General features: G+C 39.3%; 1 protein-coding gene across 2 annotated transcripts in view; it reads left to right on the forward strand.

The window, feature by feature from the left end:
• DBT (dihydrolipoamide branched chain transacylase E2) overlaps positions 1 to 11,218 on the forward strand; it is an 84,917-nt gene extending 73,699 nt beyond the window's left edge. For both annotated transcript variants that reach the window (XM_004471684.3, XM_058303120.1), the window contains one exon: positions 9,734 to 11,218. In XM_004471684.3, coding sequence (XP_004471741.2) covers positions 9,734 to 9,901 — 168 coding nt within the window. In that variant the 3' untranslated portion in view covers positions 9,902 to 11,218. The remainder of the gene's footprint in view (positions 1 to 9,733) is intronic.
• The last annotated feature ends 6,587 nt before the right edge of the window (positions 11,219 to 17,805 follow it).

The following is a 17,805-nucleotide window of genomic DNA, read 5'->3' on the forward strand; positions in this document are numbered from 1 at the left end:
ATGAAAATAGCCAACATATATCAGAACATTTTTATGTCCTATATATAAATGTCCTGGAGAACTCCCTCCCACCCAGGTGTTCATCACCCCACACCAGTGTTCCTCCGCTGTCATAGTTGAACTTCATGTGGTCCAAAACTTCCTCAACAATGAAGCCTAATATGCCAAATTCACTTAATAGGAAATTGAAATATAGTGATGGGTTTAAAGTTTAGAAACAATATATACTAATTTAGAAATACTAAACTTAAAGTAAAAATAAGTTGGTATATTAAAAAAATGAAAATATAAAGCTTTCTTTTACACATTTTGCCTTTCATCACTGTAGTAGGTGTTGCCCTGTATGTACAGTAGCAAGGCACTCTTCCATTTCTTCCTCAGTGTCCACATCCTTTCTTTTTTTTTTCTTCTCATTTTTAATTTTGTCTTCAGAAAAGTTTTAGATCACACATACAGTATAGGGGACTCCCATATATCCAACATCAAACCCTTTTCCCCTTTCCCCATCAATGATCTTTTTACATTTTCATGTTATATTTGCTACAGCTGATGTACAGATTTTGAAACATAGCTATCAAACATGGTTCCATTTTGGTTTACATTATGGTTTATATTTTTGACTGTACACATTTAAAAATTTTTATTTTCCTTATGTTTTGCATTATGGTTTACATTTTAGCTTACAGACTTTTATACAATTTTGGGTAAGTTAACATGTCCTATATCCATCATTACATGATCTTGTGGAGCACTTCTATTGCCCCCAGTTACCCTGCTTCCATCTATTCTATACCTCTCTCCCCCTCCCCTTAGGGCGCACAGTGACAATCAGTCTTCACTACTTGAGGGACCAGATTTACAGATACTTGGAACAATGCTGAAGGCTTGACATACTACACTGCCCTAACTGATTGGGAGCCCCCAATTCAAGAAACACAGTTTCCTCTGAGAACATCAGGTCTCCCCAGGATGTGGGTACACCTTCACACTCATTGTATGTGTCTCCACCCAATGATATAACACACTATGACTAAATGAGCACTCACACTCTCCCTAGAAGCCTGCCCCTGTACCAATTGCCACCCCCCTTAAGCACCTTAAACACGTAATCCTTCCTTATTATATTTTCTAAAGAATTTTCTCAACATTATAGTTTCAACCATATACCTGACAGTCTCCCATATTCAAATGTTCCCCCCATCCCTACCCCTCCTTTCCTTGGACCATCTGACCATCCTCCCAACCCTAGCCCCCTCAAGCCTGCAAAGCCCCACCCAAAGGTATCCCTGTGCCCTCATATTATCCCTTCCCTGTACAAATACTTACTTCCAGCTTATCATAGACTTCATCCATATAGCCATCAGCTGACAACCTTCCTCTCCTCCCCAAATTCCTTTAAGCCTATCTTCCAGTCTCTAGCTCCTTGAGACAGCTTGCTTTGCTTGTTTCATATCAGATAGGTCATGTCGTATTTGTTCTTCAATGCCTGGCTTCAGTCAACATCAGGTCCTCAAGATTCATCCATGTTATCACATGTGTTTGTACTCTATTCATTCTTATAACTGAGTAGTATTCCATTGTATGTATATGCCACATTTTATTTATCCATTCATCCTTTGATGGGCATTTGGGTTGATTCCAACTTTTGGCAGTAGTGAATAATGCTGCTATGAACATTGGTGTGCATTTATCAGTTTGTGTCCTTATTTTCACTTCTTCTGGGTATTTACCCAGCAGTGGAATTGCTGTGTCATACAGCAAATCTATAATTAACATTTTGAGAAACCGCCAAACTGTCCTCCAGAATGGCTGGATCCTTCTGCATTCCCACCAGCAGTAAATGAGTGTTCCCATTCCTCCACATCCTCTCCAGCACTTGTAGTCTTCTTTTTTTTTTTTGATAGCTGTCAGTCTTATGGTAGTAAGATGGTATCTCATTGTAGTTTTGATTTGCATTTCCCTAAGAGCTAGTGATTTTGAGCATTTTTCCATGTGCTTTTTAGTGATTTGTATTTCTTTGGAGAAGCATCTGTTCATATCTTTTTGCCATTTTTAAAATGGGTTGTTTTGCTTCTATTTTCAAGATATAGGGGTTCTTTTTATATGCAGGATAACTCTCCTATCAGATATATGGTTATCAAATATTTTTTCCCATTGGATAGGCTCTCTTTTCACTTTCTTGACAAACTCCTTTGAGGTGCAAAAAGCTTTAATTTTGAGGAAGTCCCATTTATCTATTTGTTCTTTTGCTGCTCATGCTTTGGGTCTGAAGTTCAGGAAGCCATTTCCGATTACAGGGTCCTGTAGATGCTTACCTACGTTGTTTTCCAAGGTCTTTATGGTCTTGGCTCTTACATTTAGGTCCTTCATCCATCTTGAGTTGATTTTTATATAACGTGTGAGATGGTAATCCTCTTTCCTTCTTTTGCATATGGATATCCACTTCTGTAGGCACCATTTGTTGAAGAGGCCATTCTCTCCTAGTCGAGTGGGTTTGGTGACCTTGTTGAATACCAGATGAGTGTATATTTGAGGATCTACATCAGAACTCTCAATTTGGTTCCATTGGTCAGTGCATCTATCCTTGTGCCAGTACCATGCTGTTTTCACTACTGTAGCTTTGTAGTATGTTTTGAAGTCAGGTAGTGTGATTCCGCCAATTTCATTTTTGTTTTTCAATATGTCTTTGGCTATTCGGGGCCTCTTTCTTTTCCAAATAAATTTCATAGTTTTTCTAGTTCATTAAAAAATGCTGTGTTGATTTTTATTGGGATTGCATTGAATGTGTAGATCAGTTTTGGTAGGATAGACATCTTAATAATATTTAGTCTTCCTATCCATGAACAGGGAATATTCTACCATTTATTTAGGTCTTCTTTGATTTCCTTGAACAATGTTGTGTAGTTTTCTGTGTATAAGTCTTTTACATCTTTAGTTAAATTTATTCCTAGGTATTTGATTTTTTAATTTACTGTTATAAATGGTATTTGTTTCTTGATTTCCTCCTCAGATTCCTCATTATTGGTGTACAGAAATGCTACTGATTTTTGTGCATTGATCTTTAACCTGCAACTTTACTGAACTCATTTATAAGTTCTAGAAGCTTTGTTGTGGACTTCTCAGGGCTTTCTGTGTATAGGATCATGTCATCTGCAAATAGTGAAATTTTGACTTCTTCCTTTCCTATTTGGATCCTTTTTATATCTGTTTCTTGCCTCAGTGCTCGAGCAAGTACTTCTAACACAATGTTAAATAGAAGGGGTGATAGTGAGCATCCTTGTCTTGTTCCTGATCTTAGAGGGAAAGATTTTAGGATATTACCATTGTAAATGATGTTAACTGTGGGTTTTTCATATATACCCTTTATCATGTTCAGAAAGTTTCCTTCTATTCCTATCTTTTGCAGTGTTTTTATCAAAGTGTGCTGTATTTTTTGAAATGCTTTTCCTGCATCTATAGATATAATCATGTGATTTTTTTTCCTTCAATGTGTTTATGTGGTGTATTACATTAATTGCTTTTCTCATGTTGCACCATCCTTGAATACCAGAAATGAAACCCACTTGGTCGTGGTGTACAATTCATTTAATGTGTTGTTGAATACTATTAGCAAGTATTTTACTGAGGATTTTCGCATCTAAGTTCATTAGAGAGATTGGTCTGTAATTTTCCTTCTTATGGTGGCTTTGTTTGGCTTTGGTATTAGGGTAATGTTGGCATCAAAAAATGAGTTAAGAAATGTTACTTGTATTTTGATTTTTTGGAACAGTTTAAGCAAAATTGGTGTTAGTTCTTTCTGGAATGTTTGGTAGAATTCATCTGTGAAACTATCTGGCTTAGGGCTCTTCTTAGTTGGGAGGTTTTTAATGATTGATTCCATTTCTTTACTTGTGACTGGCGTTGCAATCATCAGTTTCTTCTTTTATCAATGTAGGTTGCTTATATGTTTCTAGGAATTTGTCCATTTCCTCTAAATTGTCATTCTTTTTGGAATATAGTTTTTCAAAGTATCCTCTTATGATAGTCTATATTTCAGTGGGGTCAGTGGTGATATCCCCTTTCTTATTTCTTATTTTGTGTATTTGCATCTTCTCTCTTGTTTTCTTTGTTAGTCTAGCTAAGGTTTCGTCAATTTTATTGATCTTCTCAAAGAACCAGCTCTTTGTTTTGTTTATTTTTTTGAGCACTTTCTTAATTTCTGTTTTTCATTTAGTTCTGTCTGATCTTATTTCTTTCAGGTTAGTTTGCTGTTTTTTTTTAATTAATTCCTCTCAGTACAGCTTTTGATGCATCCCATAAGTTTTGATATTGTGTTATCATTTTCATTAGTTTCAAAGTAGTTCTTGATTTCTGTTGAGATTTCCTCCTTGACCCACTGTTTTTCTAAGAATGTGTTGTTTAAGTTCCATATCTTGGTGCCAAATCTTAGTCTCTGGCCCTTGCATATTTCCAGCTTCATTCCACTGTGGTCAGAGAAATTATTTTGTATGATTTCAATCTTTCTGAATTCATTGAGACTTTCTTTGTCGCCTAACACGTGGTCTATCTTGGAGTATGATCCATGTGCGCTTGAGAAGAATGTATATCCTCCTGTACTTGGGTGTAATGTTCTGTATATGTCTGTTAGGTCCAGATCCTCTAATACATTGTGCAAAGTCTTTGTTTCTTTATTGATTCTCTTTTGAGATGTTATGTCCAATGGTGATAGTGGTGTGTTAAAGTCCCCACTATAATTGTAGAGGCTTCTATTCCTTCCCTTACTTTCTCCAGTGTTTGCCTCGTATATTTCAGGAGCCCTTGTTAGGGGCATAAATGTTTATGATTGTTCTTTCTTCTTGTAAGATTACCCCTTCCACTAATATGTGTCTCTCTTTGTCTCTCACAATAGTTTTGCATTTGAAGTCTATTTGTACAATATTAATATAGCTACTCCTGCCCTTTTTTGGTCATTGCTTGCCTGTAAGATTGTTTTCCAGCCATTCACTTTCCATCTCCTTGAATCCCTAGGTCTAAGATGTGTTTCTTGTAGACAGTATATAGATGAGTCATATTTCCTTATCCAGTCTTCCAATCTGTGTCTCTTAACAGGTGAGTTTAATCCATTGACATTCATTGTTATTATTTTCAAAGAATTACATATATTAGCCATATTGTTTTTGGATTTGTGTTTGTCATATGTTGTTTGATTTTTTCCCCCTCTTTTTGTCGTTTTAGTTGTCATTACACTCTCCCCCAACTCTGTCTCTCCTGTTTTTTTCTTTCCTCCTACAGTACTCCCTTTAGTATTTCTTGAAGGGCAGGGTTCTTGTTGGCATACTCTCTTAGTTTCTGTTTATCTGTGAATATTTTGAACTCTCCATCATTTTTGAATGCTAACCTTGCTGGCTAGAGTATTCTCGGTTGGAAATTCTTTTCTTTTAGTACGTTGACTATGTCATACCACTGCCTTCTTGCTTCCATGGTTTCAGATGAGGAATCAGCACTTAATCTTATGGAGCCTCCCTTGAATGTGATGGTTCTCTTTTCTCTTGCTGTTTTTATTATTTTCTCTTTGTCTTGCACATTGGATAATTTGACAAGTATATGTCTTGGGGTAGGCCTGTTGGGCTTTATGGTGTTTGGGGTGCATTGTGCATTTCCCTCAATAGGTTTGGGAAGTTTTCAGCCATTATTTCCTCCAACACCCTTCTGTCCTCTTTCCCTTCTCTTCTCCTTCTGGGATGCCTATAATGTGTATGTTTGAGCATTTTGCATTGTCATTCAGGTTCCTAAGTCCCTGCTGGGTATTTTCTATCTTTTTATCAATCATTTCTACTATCTCTTTGATTTCAGATGTACTGTCTTCCGCATCACTAATTCTTGCCTCTGCCTCTTCAAATCTGCTGTTATTTGCTAAGAGTGTATTTTTGATTTCTTGAATTGTGCTGTTGATCCCCATCATATCATCTTTTTGCATATAATTACAATTTCTTCTGTATGCTTTCCAAGTGTTTTCTTAATATGCTTAATCTCTTCCTTCACTTCATTAAATAGATCCATGATACATGTTTTGAGAGCTTTAATTAGTTGTTCGATGTTCCACTCCTCTTCCTGGTTTTTAGTTTGTTCATTAGATTGGGCCATGTTCTCCTGATTATTGGTATGGTCTGTAGTTTTTTGTTGCTGTCTGGTCATCATTTTATCTTGTTGGGTTTATACAGTTGATTAGCTTCTTTGTCTTGGAGTTTAATTAGTTGTTCTTTTTGTGTGCATGTTAAGTCTTCACTTTGTCGCTTTGTTCCTCTTATTTGATTTCCTTGTTTTTGGCTAAGTTCCCTTGAAGCAAAATATTAGGACCAGAGAAAGCAAAAGGGTAAGAAAAGAAAAATATAAAAGTAGTATTGATAGTGAATGCTAGCAGATCTAGCAGAATGAATATTGATCTCATGTAAGCTGTGTAGAGTTATAACAGTAAAAAGGTAGAGTACCTGTAATAAGATAGTAAACTGAATATGGGAAGGAATATAGTGTGAATTAAAAGGCCAGTATGGTCAGGTGAGAGGGAAAGAGAAAAGAAAGGACAGTAATATAAAGAGTGAATAAAAGATAGAAATCAGAATAGAGGTATTAGAGATAAAAAGTCAGAAATTTTGGGGGCTAAACAAAGAGAAGTGGAATATAAGAGAAACAATAAATGATGCAGGATAGAAAGATGTAAAAGAAAAGAGGAAATTGAGGAAGAGGAAGCACAGCAAATAAGAAATGTTGCCTGCAGCACCTAATATAAAAAAAGAAAAAAGAAGGAAAAAAGAGCAAGCAAGGAAAAAAGAAAGGAAAAAAAGGCTATGGGGGGATAAAGAGGAAGGAAAAACAAGAACACAAACCAACAAAAAATACCAGACAAGGCCTCAGGCAAGGAACCCTCTTTGCAATTGAATAAAGTGCTTAGGAGTCTGACCTTCCCCCTTTCTCCCTTCCTCACTTCCCCTCTCCCAGGGCAGCAGGAAGGCTGCATGAGGGCTCCTGTAGGAGATTCAAGTGGGAGTCTGGTGAACCAGCTCACCTCAGAAAATAATGTCTCTTAATTTCTTGAGAGAGAGCACCCACCCCTTGCCAGGAATCCTAAATACGCTATTGGAAGCAAAGCACGTCCTACTGTCCCTCTCCCTGAGGTGTGCTGCTGGGGCGATAGTTACTTTTTCTGACGCCACCATCTCCCAGACCAAGTCTCCTATCCCAGGGCATTTAGGAAAATCAGGCTCTCTCAAGCAGATTCACCCTTCCTCTCTTCCTAGGCTCTCCCCAGGTCAGCTGGTATGCTCCTCCAAACTCAATAAAAAGGGGGGGACCAGACAATTGAACCTGCACTCCTTGGGCCCCCTTGCCCCTCCCAACTAAACCCTCCCACTTCCAGAGTTAGTCTGAGACGGGAGGGCTAGGGCAATGCTGGATTTCTGGGAGTGCTGGGCTCGGGAAACGGAGGCCCCGGAGAGTGTGGACTCGGGGTACGTAGGTCTGTGAGATGTGGGTTCTGGGGGTTCAGGGAGCACAGGCTGGGGGTTCACGTGTTTGGGGAACACGGGGCTTGGGAACGTTGCCACAAGACCGGCAGTTCTCAGGGAGTGCTGGGGCCCTTAGCCATAGGGGGAAATGATTTACCTTCCCAAGGCCTCCGAGTTCAGTGGTAGAAACCTGCCATTTTACCTCGAGCAAGCACTCATTTTGGTGCAGTCTCTCCAGATCGACGGCCAGGCACCTCCTGCTTTGTAGGTTCCTAAAACAGCCCGCTCCTGCAGGATTCCGTCACTACTGTGCTGTCCATGTGGGTCTTAGGCAGAGAGCTGTGCAGGCACTTTTTTTATTCATCTGGCAGGGACTTGGTGAGCCCTGTGTCCAGCTTGCACTTGCACTGCTGGGATGGCGAGGGGACCGCAGGGTGGGGTCCCTGCTCCTAGCGGCCGCCTCACAGTGAACAGTAGAGGCCCCTCGCTGCCCTGAGGACAGGCACGCATCCAGGCTCCAGAAGGCGGGCACCACCCGCCTGCCTGTGGCTCCCGCTTTTGTGCTCCCTCCCGCTCTTGCCTCTAGTAATTCATTTTTAATGTATTTTTTATTAATAGCCAGCAGAAGATTGGAAATTAAAAACAAATAGGGGGAGGGAAGCGGTTGGGCTCCCGTCTGCCATATGGGAGGACCTGGGTCCGCGCCCCAGGGCCTCCTTGTGAAGGCAGCTGGCCTGTGCAACCGCCTGGGCGCCGCAGAGCGCTGACAGCCCGTGTGCCGCGGAGAGCTGGCACAGCAAGATGACGCAGCAAAGGGAGACAAGCAGACACAGAAAAAACGTGCAGTGGATGGACACAGAGAAGAGACAGCAAAAGAAAGGAAGAAGCCAAAACGAACAAATAGGGGGAGCGGACGAGGCTCAAACAGTTGAGCTCCCACCTCCCACATGGGAGGGCCTAGGTTTGGTTCCCAGTGCCTCCTGAAAAATAAAAACAAGCAAAACAATAAAACCAACTCAGGGAAGCCCATGTGGCTCAGTGGTTGAGTGCCGGCTTCCCACATATGAGGTCCTGGGGTCAGTCCGTGGCCCCTGGTACCTCGAACAATCAAACAAGCAAGCAAATAGGTTCTTTACCAAAGACGGGTTGAGAAGCACTGCCCTTCGCAGCATGCCCCACCTTCACCCTGCCTCTGGGCCACTTCTCCCCCCAGCCCTGCCCTCACCGCCGCTTCCCTGCCTCCGTGGCTGTGCCCCCAGCTCTCCAGTCCTGCTTCCACGCTCTCTTTCTCTAGGCATCCGTGTCGCTCGTTTCCTTCTGTGAGGAAGCCCTGGTTTATTTTTCTTACCCACCCTGACAGAAAATGCTAACTATCCCCTACCAGTACCCCTGCCAACACTCTGTCCCCGTTAAAAATTGCTTCATTTTTTTCCTGTGCCCTTTTCACCACCTAACACACTGCACATTTTACTTATTTATCTTAATTGTATCTCCCGATTAAAATGTTAGCTCTGAGATCGCAAGGAGTTTGCTTTATTCAGTGCTCTATCCCCAATGTCTAGAAGAATACCTGGCCTGTAGTAAGTACTCAAAATATTAATATTTGTTAAATAATTGAAATCTGAGATGAAATTTAATGTAGGTATAGAAATTATACAGTGGAAAGGAAGTACTTTGGAGAAACTCTGAAAAATTGAGGCACAAAAAAATAGAGATGATGGGGAAAGTATTATAGTGTTTTCAGAACTTATCTGGGATGCCCATTTCCTGTCAGTTGTATGGAGGGGTGTTGGCCTTACAACCCTGATATATGTGTGTGTGTGTGTGTGTGTGTGTGTTTTTATCTCCCCCTCCCTCCCATCCCCGCCCCCGACCCTGCTGTTTTGGCTGTCTGTGTCCATTCGCTGTGTGATCTTCTGTGTCTATTTCTCTTTTTGTCTTCTCGTTTTCTCCTCTAGCATTCACTGGGATTTGATCCTGGGGACCTCTGATGTGGAGAGAGGTTCCCTGTCACTTGCACCACCTCACTTCCTGGTTTCTGTTGCATCTCGCCCTGACTCTCCTCTTCCTCTCTGTTTTTGTTGCGTCATCATCTTGCTGCTTGGCTCACCTCGTGCGCACTGGCCCCTGGGTCCTCCCATGTGGTAGACAGAAGCCCAGTCACTTGAGCCACATCTGCTTCCCCCTGATGTGTTTTATTAATAACTCTGACTGAGTGAAGATTTACTCTTTGGTGTTTCTCTTTTATCTAGGTCCTTCCCCGATTTAACCAGAAGGGAGAAATATATAAGGCACAGATAATGAATGTGAGCTGGTCAGCTGATCACAGAATTATTGATGGTGCTACAATGTCACGCTTCTCAAATTTATGGAAATCCTACTTAGAAAACCCAGCTTTTATGCTACTAGATCTGAAATGAAGATTGAGAAGACATCTTGAAATTTTTGGGCTTCCAAAGAATATGTAAAGCCTGTTTGTGCCAGCCCTTATACTTTATTACAATCCATATTACGAATGATCTGTATTATCTGATTAAGATTTAAGACACAATACTTATCATTGTTCTATTAGAATTTTACTGAAAATAAGTAATGATGTAATAGTTTCCTGGGCTGTTACATTTTATAGGTCATAGTATGACTTAATATGGTTTTGCAGTCTTTGAATGGATTGAAAGTGGCAAGAATAACAATGTTACAAAAAGATAGCTATATATAGTATTTGTTAGTTTCTTTTTTTTTTAACTGTTAGTGAAACTTTTCTTTCAACTACTCTTACTTGAAAAAAGGAATTTATATACAAAAATATTTTGTTTCCCCACAATAATGTAAGTTGTTGTGTAAAATAAGTGCAGTTATTCTTTTATGATATCCAGAATATTCGTGCTCTATAGAGATTATCATCTATAAATGTTTTATTTATAATAATTAATATTTCTTAATAGGAAAAGTTAAAAGGTAATCTTTAACTGCCCAATTATAGTTTTATAACCAGTAAGACCATTAAAGGTGTTTGTTTAAAATGGGTAAATTTTTAAAATTTTGATACCATTCTGGTGTTTTGTTAGGAAGAAACTTCATGTTTTCAAACCTGCTTCATGTAAGGACATATTAAGTGTAGCAGCTTCTGGCACTTTTTTGCATCCAGAAGTCCACTCCTTTTTAACTTTCTTACCCTTCATCTAAAAAACAGGATGGGATAAGAAGTGAGGTCTATTCCATTCTCCATATTCTGAATAGAAAAATGAGTAAGAGAAAGGAGGAGGTTAATGGGTATTTATGGGCAGAAAAATAAAATAATAAATGTGATACAGAAATGAAGGTATAATGATTATTTTTATTAGAGGCTCACTTTAATCAGAAATAGAACCAAAATGATTATCCAACACTTTGATTTGCATTTAGAAATACAGATGCTTTCTAATACATGTCTGATTTTATGCCGAATTTAGTTGTTCAAATGAGTTTTATGACAGAAGAAAAGGTAATTCTAATGTCTACCTGATTTATTTCAAAATAAATAAGTGATTTTTAAAATCAGATAATACAGAGTTACAAAGAAAATAAAATGTCATAATCCACCACTATTAACATGTTGATTCATATATCTGTGTGTAGCTATGCTTTTTCTAAAAATGGGTCATATGGTGTCTACTATTTTAGAATTTGATTTTTAAAATTTAACATTATATTATGGGTAACTTTATATGTTAATAAACAATTCCACACTATCATGATTTTAAGTGGCTGCATGGTATTCCACTTTATGGATTTAATTGTACATTCAAATATTTATTAAGCATCTATTGCAGGGGTTCTTTTTTTTTTTTTTTTAAAGATTTATTTTTTTAATTTATTTAATTCCCCTCCCCTCCCCCGGTTGTCTGTTTTCTGTGTCTTTTTGCTGCGTCTTGTTTCTTTGTCCGCTTCTGTTGTCGTCAGCGGCACGGGAAGTGTGGGCGGCGCCATTCCTCGGCAGGCTGCTCCCTCCTTCGCGCTGGGCGGCTCTCCTTATGGGTGCACTCCTTGGGACACCCCTGTGTGGCACGGCACTCCTTGCGCGCATCAGCACTGTGCATGGGCCAGCTCCACACGGGTCAAGGAGGCCCGGGGCTTGAACCGCGGACCTCCCATGTGGTAGACGGACGCCCTAACCACTGGGCCAAAGTCCGTTTCCCTGCAGGGGTTCTTAACCAGGGGTCTGTGGACCCAAAAGATTTCAAAGGGTCCGTGAGCTTGAATTGAAAAAAGTCAACTTAGTATCTTTATTTTCTCTGACTTCTAACTGAAATCTAGCATTTCCTTCACTTATGAATGTATGCAATAAATAAAGTACACTAGTATTCATTTCACCTGACTGGCTCAGGGGTCTGTCAGAAAAAAAGGTTAAGAACCCCTGGTCCCCTAGGAGCCTTACCCAGCGCAGAGCACTGGGCTCACCATGCCCGCCCTCCCAGTCCCTGTCTTCACTGGGCTCACAGTCTAGTAGATGAGACAGACATTAAATAATCATAAAAATAAAACTATAATTAAACCTCTAGATAGGAAAAGTATAGTGTGCTGTGAGAGCATCTGCTTGGGCTTACTGCTCCTGTCTGTCCAGCAGAGATGGATGTACCATAGCTTAACCATAATTCCCTACTGATAGACATTGACTAAAGTTGAAGTGAGGAATTTGACATCAGTCAAAATTTTCCCTTCACCTAAAGAATGGGAAAACTAGGAGAAAAAAAGAGAGTCTTTAAATAAATGTGTATAAATATGCCCCTGTTGAAAAGCAGGTCCCGCATCATTGGCTCAGGATGTTCTCTGCCTTCCCCAAATACTGCTGTCCGTTCTACCCCAATCTCCTGCCATTACCTTCCTCTCTTTAGTTATCCTAAAGGTCCTGCACAGAGTGGGAAGCAAATACTGTTTTAGGATAGATAACAGGATTCTCCAGAGGACGAGAAGTACAGCCCTACAGCAGTGCTGATCCAAAGATCAGGGAGCGGAGACAGCTTTTGCTATATTCCTAAAGGCTGAAATCAAAGGGGAGATACCAGCAAGTTCAAGTCTTTCATTAGTATAGCTGAACACTAGAAGGCTAGAAGGTACGTGTGCTTGGCGAGAAGCCAAATTATCGCTGAAAACTGCCAATTCTAAGGTCAAAGTTCCATTCGTTATGTAGACATTTGAAGAGGAAGCATAGCAGGGAAAGAAATTGGAGGGGCTGGAATCTGAATTGGAATTAATTTCCACTTTGGAGACCAAACACCGCCTTTATAGAGTATATGCAATTGCAAGCAAAACAATTCCATTCCTCTGCCCCATAATATCTACCTTCCTTCTCAGCCTGAAGCAGTCAGAGTGGACATCATCCCATACCTCTCAGAAATTGAGGAATGAACAAAAATAAAGGGGGAATGTAACTGTTTATTTATATTAACACAGATTTATTGTAATTGTAGTTATGTTGTGTTAAGTAATTTGTAACTTTGATATAAAATATATATATATTTTTAAAAAGTACTTGTATATTGAAAGATTCCAAGAAGTGGTTATATAGGAAGAAGAATATGAAGATGTTTCTTCGTCCAGGAAACCCACTGGCCTGTTGAAGCATTTCTTGTGGCTTTTCAGTCAAAGGGGATCCCAAAGGTCACTTGGTGGATTTTCTTGTTGACCTCTTAGTAAACAATCATTTGCAAAAAAGATACTGGAGCTAAGTGCTGTCCTAGAATATTAAGAGTATAAATCTTTCCTTGAAGTCCTCAAAGACTTTTATAACATTCACCCTGTAATTAATTGGTTCGTTCTGCACATATTAATTGAATTTTTCATTTTCAGGCACTGGGATAAAATTCTGGATAAATGGTGAACAAGATAGATGAAGTTTTGGGAAACAGACTTTGGCCCAGTGGTTAGGGCGTCCGTCTACCATATGGGAGGTCCGCGGTTCAAACCCCGGGCCTCCTCGACCCGTGTGGAGCTGGCCCATGCGCAGTGCTGATGCGCGCAAGGAGTGCCGTGCCACGCAAGAGTGTCCCCCGCGTGGGGGAGCCCCATGCACAAGGAGTGCGCCCGTGAGGAAAAGCCGCCCAGCGTGAAAAGAAAGAGCAGCCTGCCCAGGAATGGCGCCACCCACACTTCCCGTGCTGCTGACGACAACAGAAGAGGACAAAGAAACAAGACGCAGCAAATAGACACCAAGAACAGACAACCAGGGGAGGGGGGGGGAATTAAATAAATAAATCTTTAAAAAAAAAAAAAAGATAGATGAAGTTTCTGCCCTCACAATGAGAGCCACTTGTTGAGACTGGTTCAGCAAAGGAACAGCTCGAACGGGAGGCGCCGCAGAACTTAAGAAAGAGACAAAAGAATTAGTAAAAGATGGGACCGGGGGACTCAGAGTCTCAAGGGCTAAGAGCCTCCACCCAAGCTTCCACACTGGATTTAGTGAATATCTCAGGGATGGCAGTAGAGTTACTTTTTTATTCTTTAGATAATATTATGCCAGAGCAATCATGTCCACATTTTTCCCATGTATGCTGCAAAGGTTTAAATGTTTCTGCAAACAATTATGTGTTGTTCAGGACAGTGTTCGTCCTGAAAGGACCTGATGTTCTAAGGTCCATATCCTCGTTTGCATTATGGAAACATTTTAACCTCCTGCCCTTTCTCCACATTTGCCCCTTTTTGTTTTTGCAAAGTAATGAATACAGCTTGGGCAGTTTCTTGTATTAATCTCCAGAGGGTTTGTAGTATGCATGTGAGGACTAAACCCATCAAACCAGATAGAAACAGATAATTAATATACCTCCTAGAATACCCCTCCCCAACTCTTAATCCTTATCATAGGGTTCAGGGATTTTAATCCATCTGCAATTCCTGTCACAGTTTGTGAGGCAGGAAGCAATTACAAATGAGCATGTTAAATGCTAGTTACTTGTGCTTGTAATCTCTATGGCCACGTAAATGACTTTTCAGGGATTCTGAAGGAATATCACTGCTGTTATATAAATGGGGGTCACACAAAATCTAGGTATATTCCAATCATATTTTCCGCATAAGCTCATATTTGCAGTTTGTAATTCTTCTCCCAAGCTCAAAACTGCATTTTATACATAATCCATAAGTGCAGTAGATTATACAACAACAAACAATAAGACTTTCACCTAGCAGACATTTAATGAATAGACTTCCATTTGCCATGGGCTTAAGATTCCCAACCAGCAAGGCTATATAGGCCAGTACTCAATCACAAATGGCCTCATTTTCTCCAGTTTATATAGTTTGAGGCATAGGCAGCAACAAATTATTATTACTCCCCCTCTTTGGGCTATGGGGCAGCTGGCACTTTAACTCATAATTTCAAGGCCTTCATTGGTCTTGCTGTTACCATCTTTGCTGGACCTGGGGTCACAACTCACAGAGTCAAATTTAAACTTAGTCCATTGTTGCAAGGAATAATTTTCTACACAGAAAATAGTAACTGGCTTGTTATAAGAGTCCCAATGCAGTGTCTGCAGCGGTGAAAGCATACTTTATTCCCTCCCAAGAGCAGGAGGGGTCCCATGTCACAGTCATTGGAGTGAGCATGAAGGGCACTCGCGTGTGATGTCCACTAACTGTTGGCAAGTAACAGGCAGCTGGGTGTGCTGGGCTAGGCACAAGGTTTGGTATCCATGATGTTCGCCTTTCTGGTGGAGCCACTCTGCTGCTTCTCAGGTCTCAATGGTGTGGCTCTGGATCTTCACAAAGGCATCTGCTTCAACAGTCCTGAAAGGGGTGTTAGAGGAATGGGCAGGGACGTGATAGACAGTTACCTGTCACTGCTGGCCGGATTCCCAGATGTTCTTCCACAGATCTCTCCCCCATTGAGGGTGATTCACAACAGTCCCTTGTTTGTCTTGCTTTTAGTATTTGCAATCCACCTCTGGATAGGGATGGCAGTCTTCAGAGTGACTGGACACTAGTGGGTTAGATCTTTCACTTTCAGCAGCGATTCCTATGCTGCACACAATTGCATTTTTATATTTTGGTTTTGGCCCCTTCCCAGAATTGTGACTGAAATCCAAGGGGTACTTGTTTAGAATATTGCCTTTCCCACAAACCCCACCCAAAGCCAATATTGGTGCTGGCCACATCCAATTCACAGGCTAAGTCAGTGTCTACCTTCTACCTCTTTATTTTTTAAAGCACCCTGCTGGAGGTCCTCCTACTCCCATGTAGGACCTTTCCCAATTAACACATACATTGGTTTTAATAATTGAACTAAGTGAGGGATGAAAAGTTTTTACTATTCCAATAATGTTGCAAGCTCCATTAACATGAGAAAACATTGTACTTTATCAATTAAAGCAGAGGGTATAGTTTTGTCTTATCCAACCAAAGAAATTTAAGAATTAGATAGAGCAGCTGGGACTTTGCAGCCTGTCCCAATTGTTTGCCTATTTTAGGCTCTTAAAATAAGATACTGTTGTCTCTGATGTTTCTTTTAATTCTGAAAAAAGGATTACTGGTTAACATAATGTCATCAGTAGGGCTTCAGCCACAGATTACTTCTAGGCAGCCAGATTCTTTGCCACCAGGCGAGGGAAGATGATTGGGCTATGCACACAGCCTCGGGGAAGCACTGCAAAAGTCCATTGTTGGGTTTTCTACAGGTAGGAGAATGTAGGCTGACTTGACTTGCCTAAGAAGGTACTAAAGAAAGTCTTAGCAAGTTTTAAAACAAAGCGATAGTGACACAGTTGGATATTAATTTCTTGCAACAAACTAGCAATGGGACTGCTGCATACAGCAGTGGGGTTACTTTAATTTACCATAGGGGTTGTTTCTGTGACACATACTATTAAATAATTACAACCATGATTAACAACATTGTACTTTTGTCTAATATTATGCTGAAACATTGGTAAATTTTCAGGAATTTTATACAGTCTAAGTATTCATATGAAGTTTTTACTCCCACAACTAATTAACAGAGGGTTAAAGAATCCTTTTAATTTTGTAACACTTTTAAACACTTTCCATTCAACTTATAACATATTAAAGGAACTTAACTATTTTATTACTTTAATTTTTTCAAGGTAAGAGAAAAAATCTTTTGCAATAGTTTGAGATAAAAAAATACTTTTCAGGATTTGACTTTGAGAAAGCAGGTTTGAACATTATGTTCCTTTAAAAGTGATGAGACTTGTTTCTTTTTAAAAAACCAAGGAAACGATCCATCAGGTTTAAAGTACAAGAAGCTATTTTGATAAAACACTTTCTTTGTATACTGATTATTCAGGAGAAAAACTCTTTATAAACTCTTATTAAAACAGATTAATGACTTGAGAAACTTTGAGAAAGAACAAAATTTTAACTTTGCATCAGTATATTATTTGATACTAAAGCTTTTAAAACTTTATAGACAGACCATCAAATCTTACTCAACTTTAACCATAAAAATTCCTTTTCCACAAACCTTCTGCACTTTCTATATTCATTCAGATTTTGACCCACATTTTACTCTTTCTTAATAACCAATCATTTTATCTTAGGACAAAAATTATTTTCTGTTTCCATAATAATAAAAACACATTCTATACACCCTACATACATAAGCTACCAAAATGATTTTGGAAACTGTTTCCAAGCAAACCTCTTACAACTGGTACAATTACCATCAACACTAAAAAAATTGTCAAAATAATGATTCCATTTGATTATATACAAATACAACTTTTCTTTGTTTCAAATACCTAGTAGCATGCAATACTAGAAACAGTCTTTTAGAAACAAGTTGGCAGGGGAGACTGGCTGCCAACAAGTCTTCCTGTTATGAAGTTATTTTTTGTTATGATTATCAATTCAGTTTTGTTTAATAATGACTTCCTAAAATTAATCATTTAAACACTTCAATTCAAACAATGCTTCCACAAACTTTTTATAATCATTTATAACCATATTTACTACAATTATTTTATTTTAAGACAAATTTCACCACAGAACACATTCCCTTAATGTTACCACATTACCTTCTACAATTTGCCATATGCATTCAAGTCTTGTCCTGTTATTTTCATTTTGATTTTATGAAAACTAGTCATCTTATTTTAGGACAAAACACACTTTTTAAAAATAAACTTATTAAATTTCAGTCAGCAGTCCCACAAACTCTTTACCTTCTTTAATATTCATTTAAGTTTTACATCCTTCATTTTATCCTGTGAGGAAAAATAAACTATTCATTTCAACTTAGGCAAGAATTATTTTTTATGGAGAGATTTAAGTAATTAGTCTTGATTAAGACTTACAATTTTTATCATTGTAGAGATCTTATTAACATTTAAAC

Source organism: Dasypus novemcinctus, chromosome 9 (assembly GCF_030445035.2).
Source record: "Dasypus novemcinctus isolate mDasNov1 chromosome 9, mDasNov1.1.hap2, whole genome shotgun sequence".
Taxonomy (NCBI): Eukaryota; Metazoa; Chordata; class Mammalia; order Cingulata; family Dasypodidae; genus Dasypus; species Dasypus novemcinctus.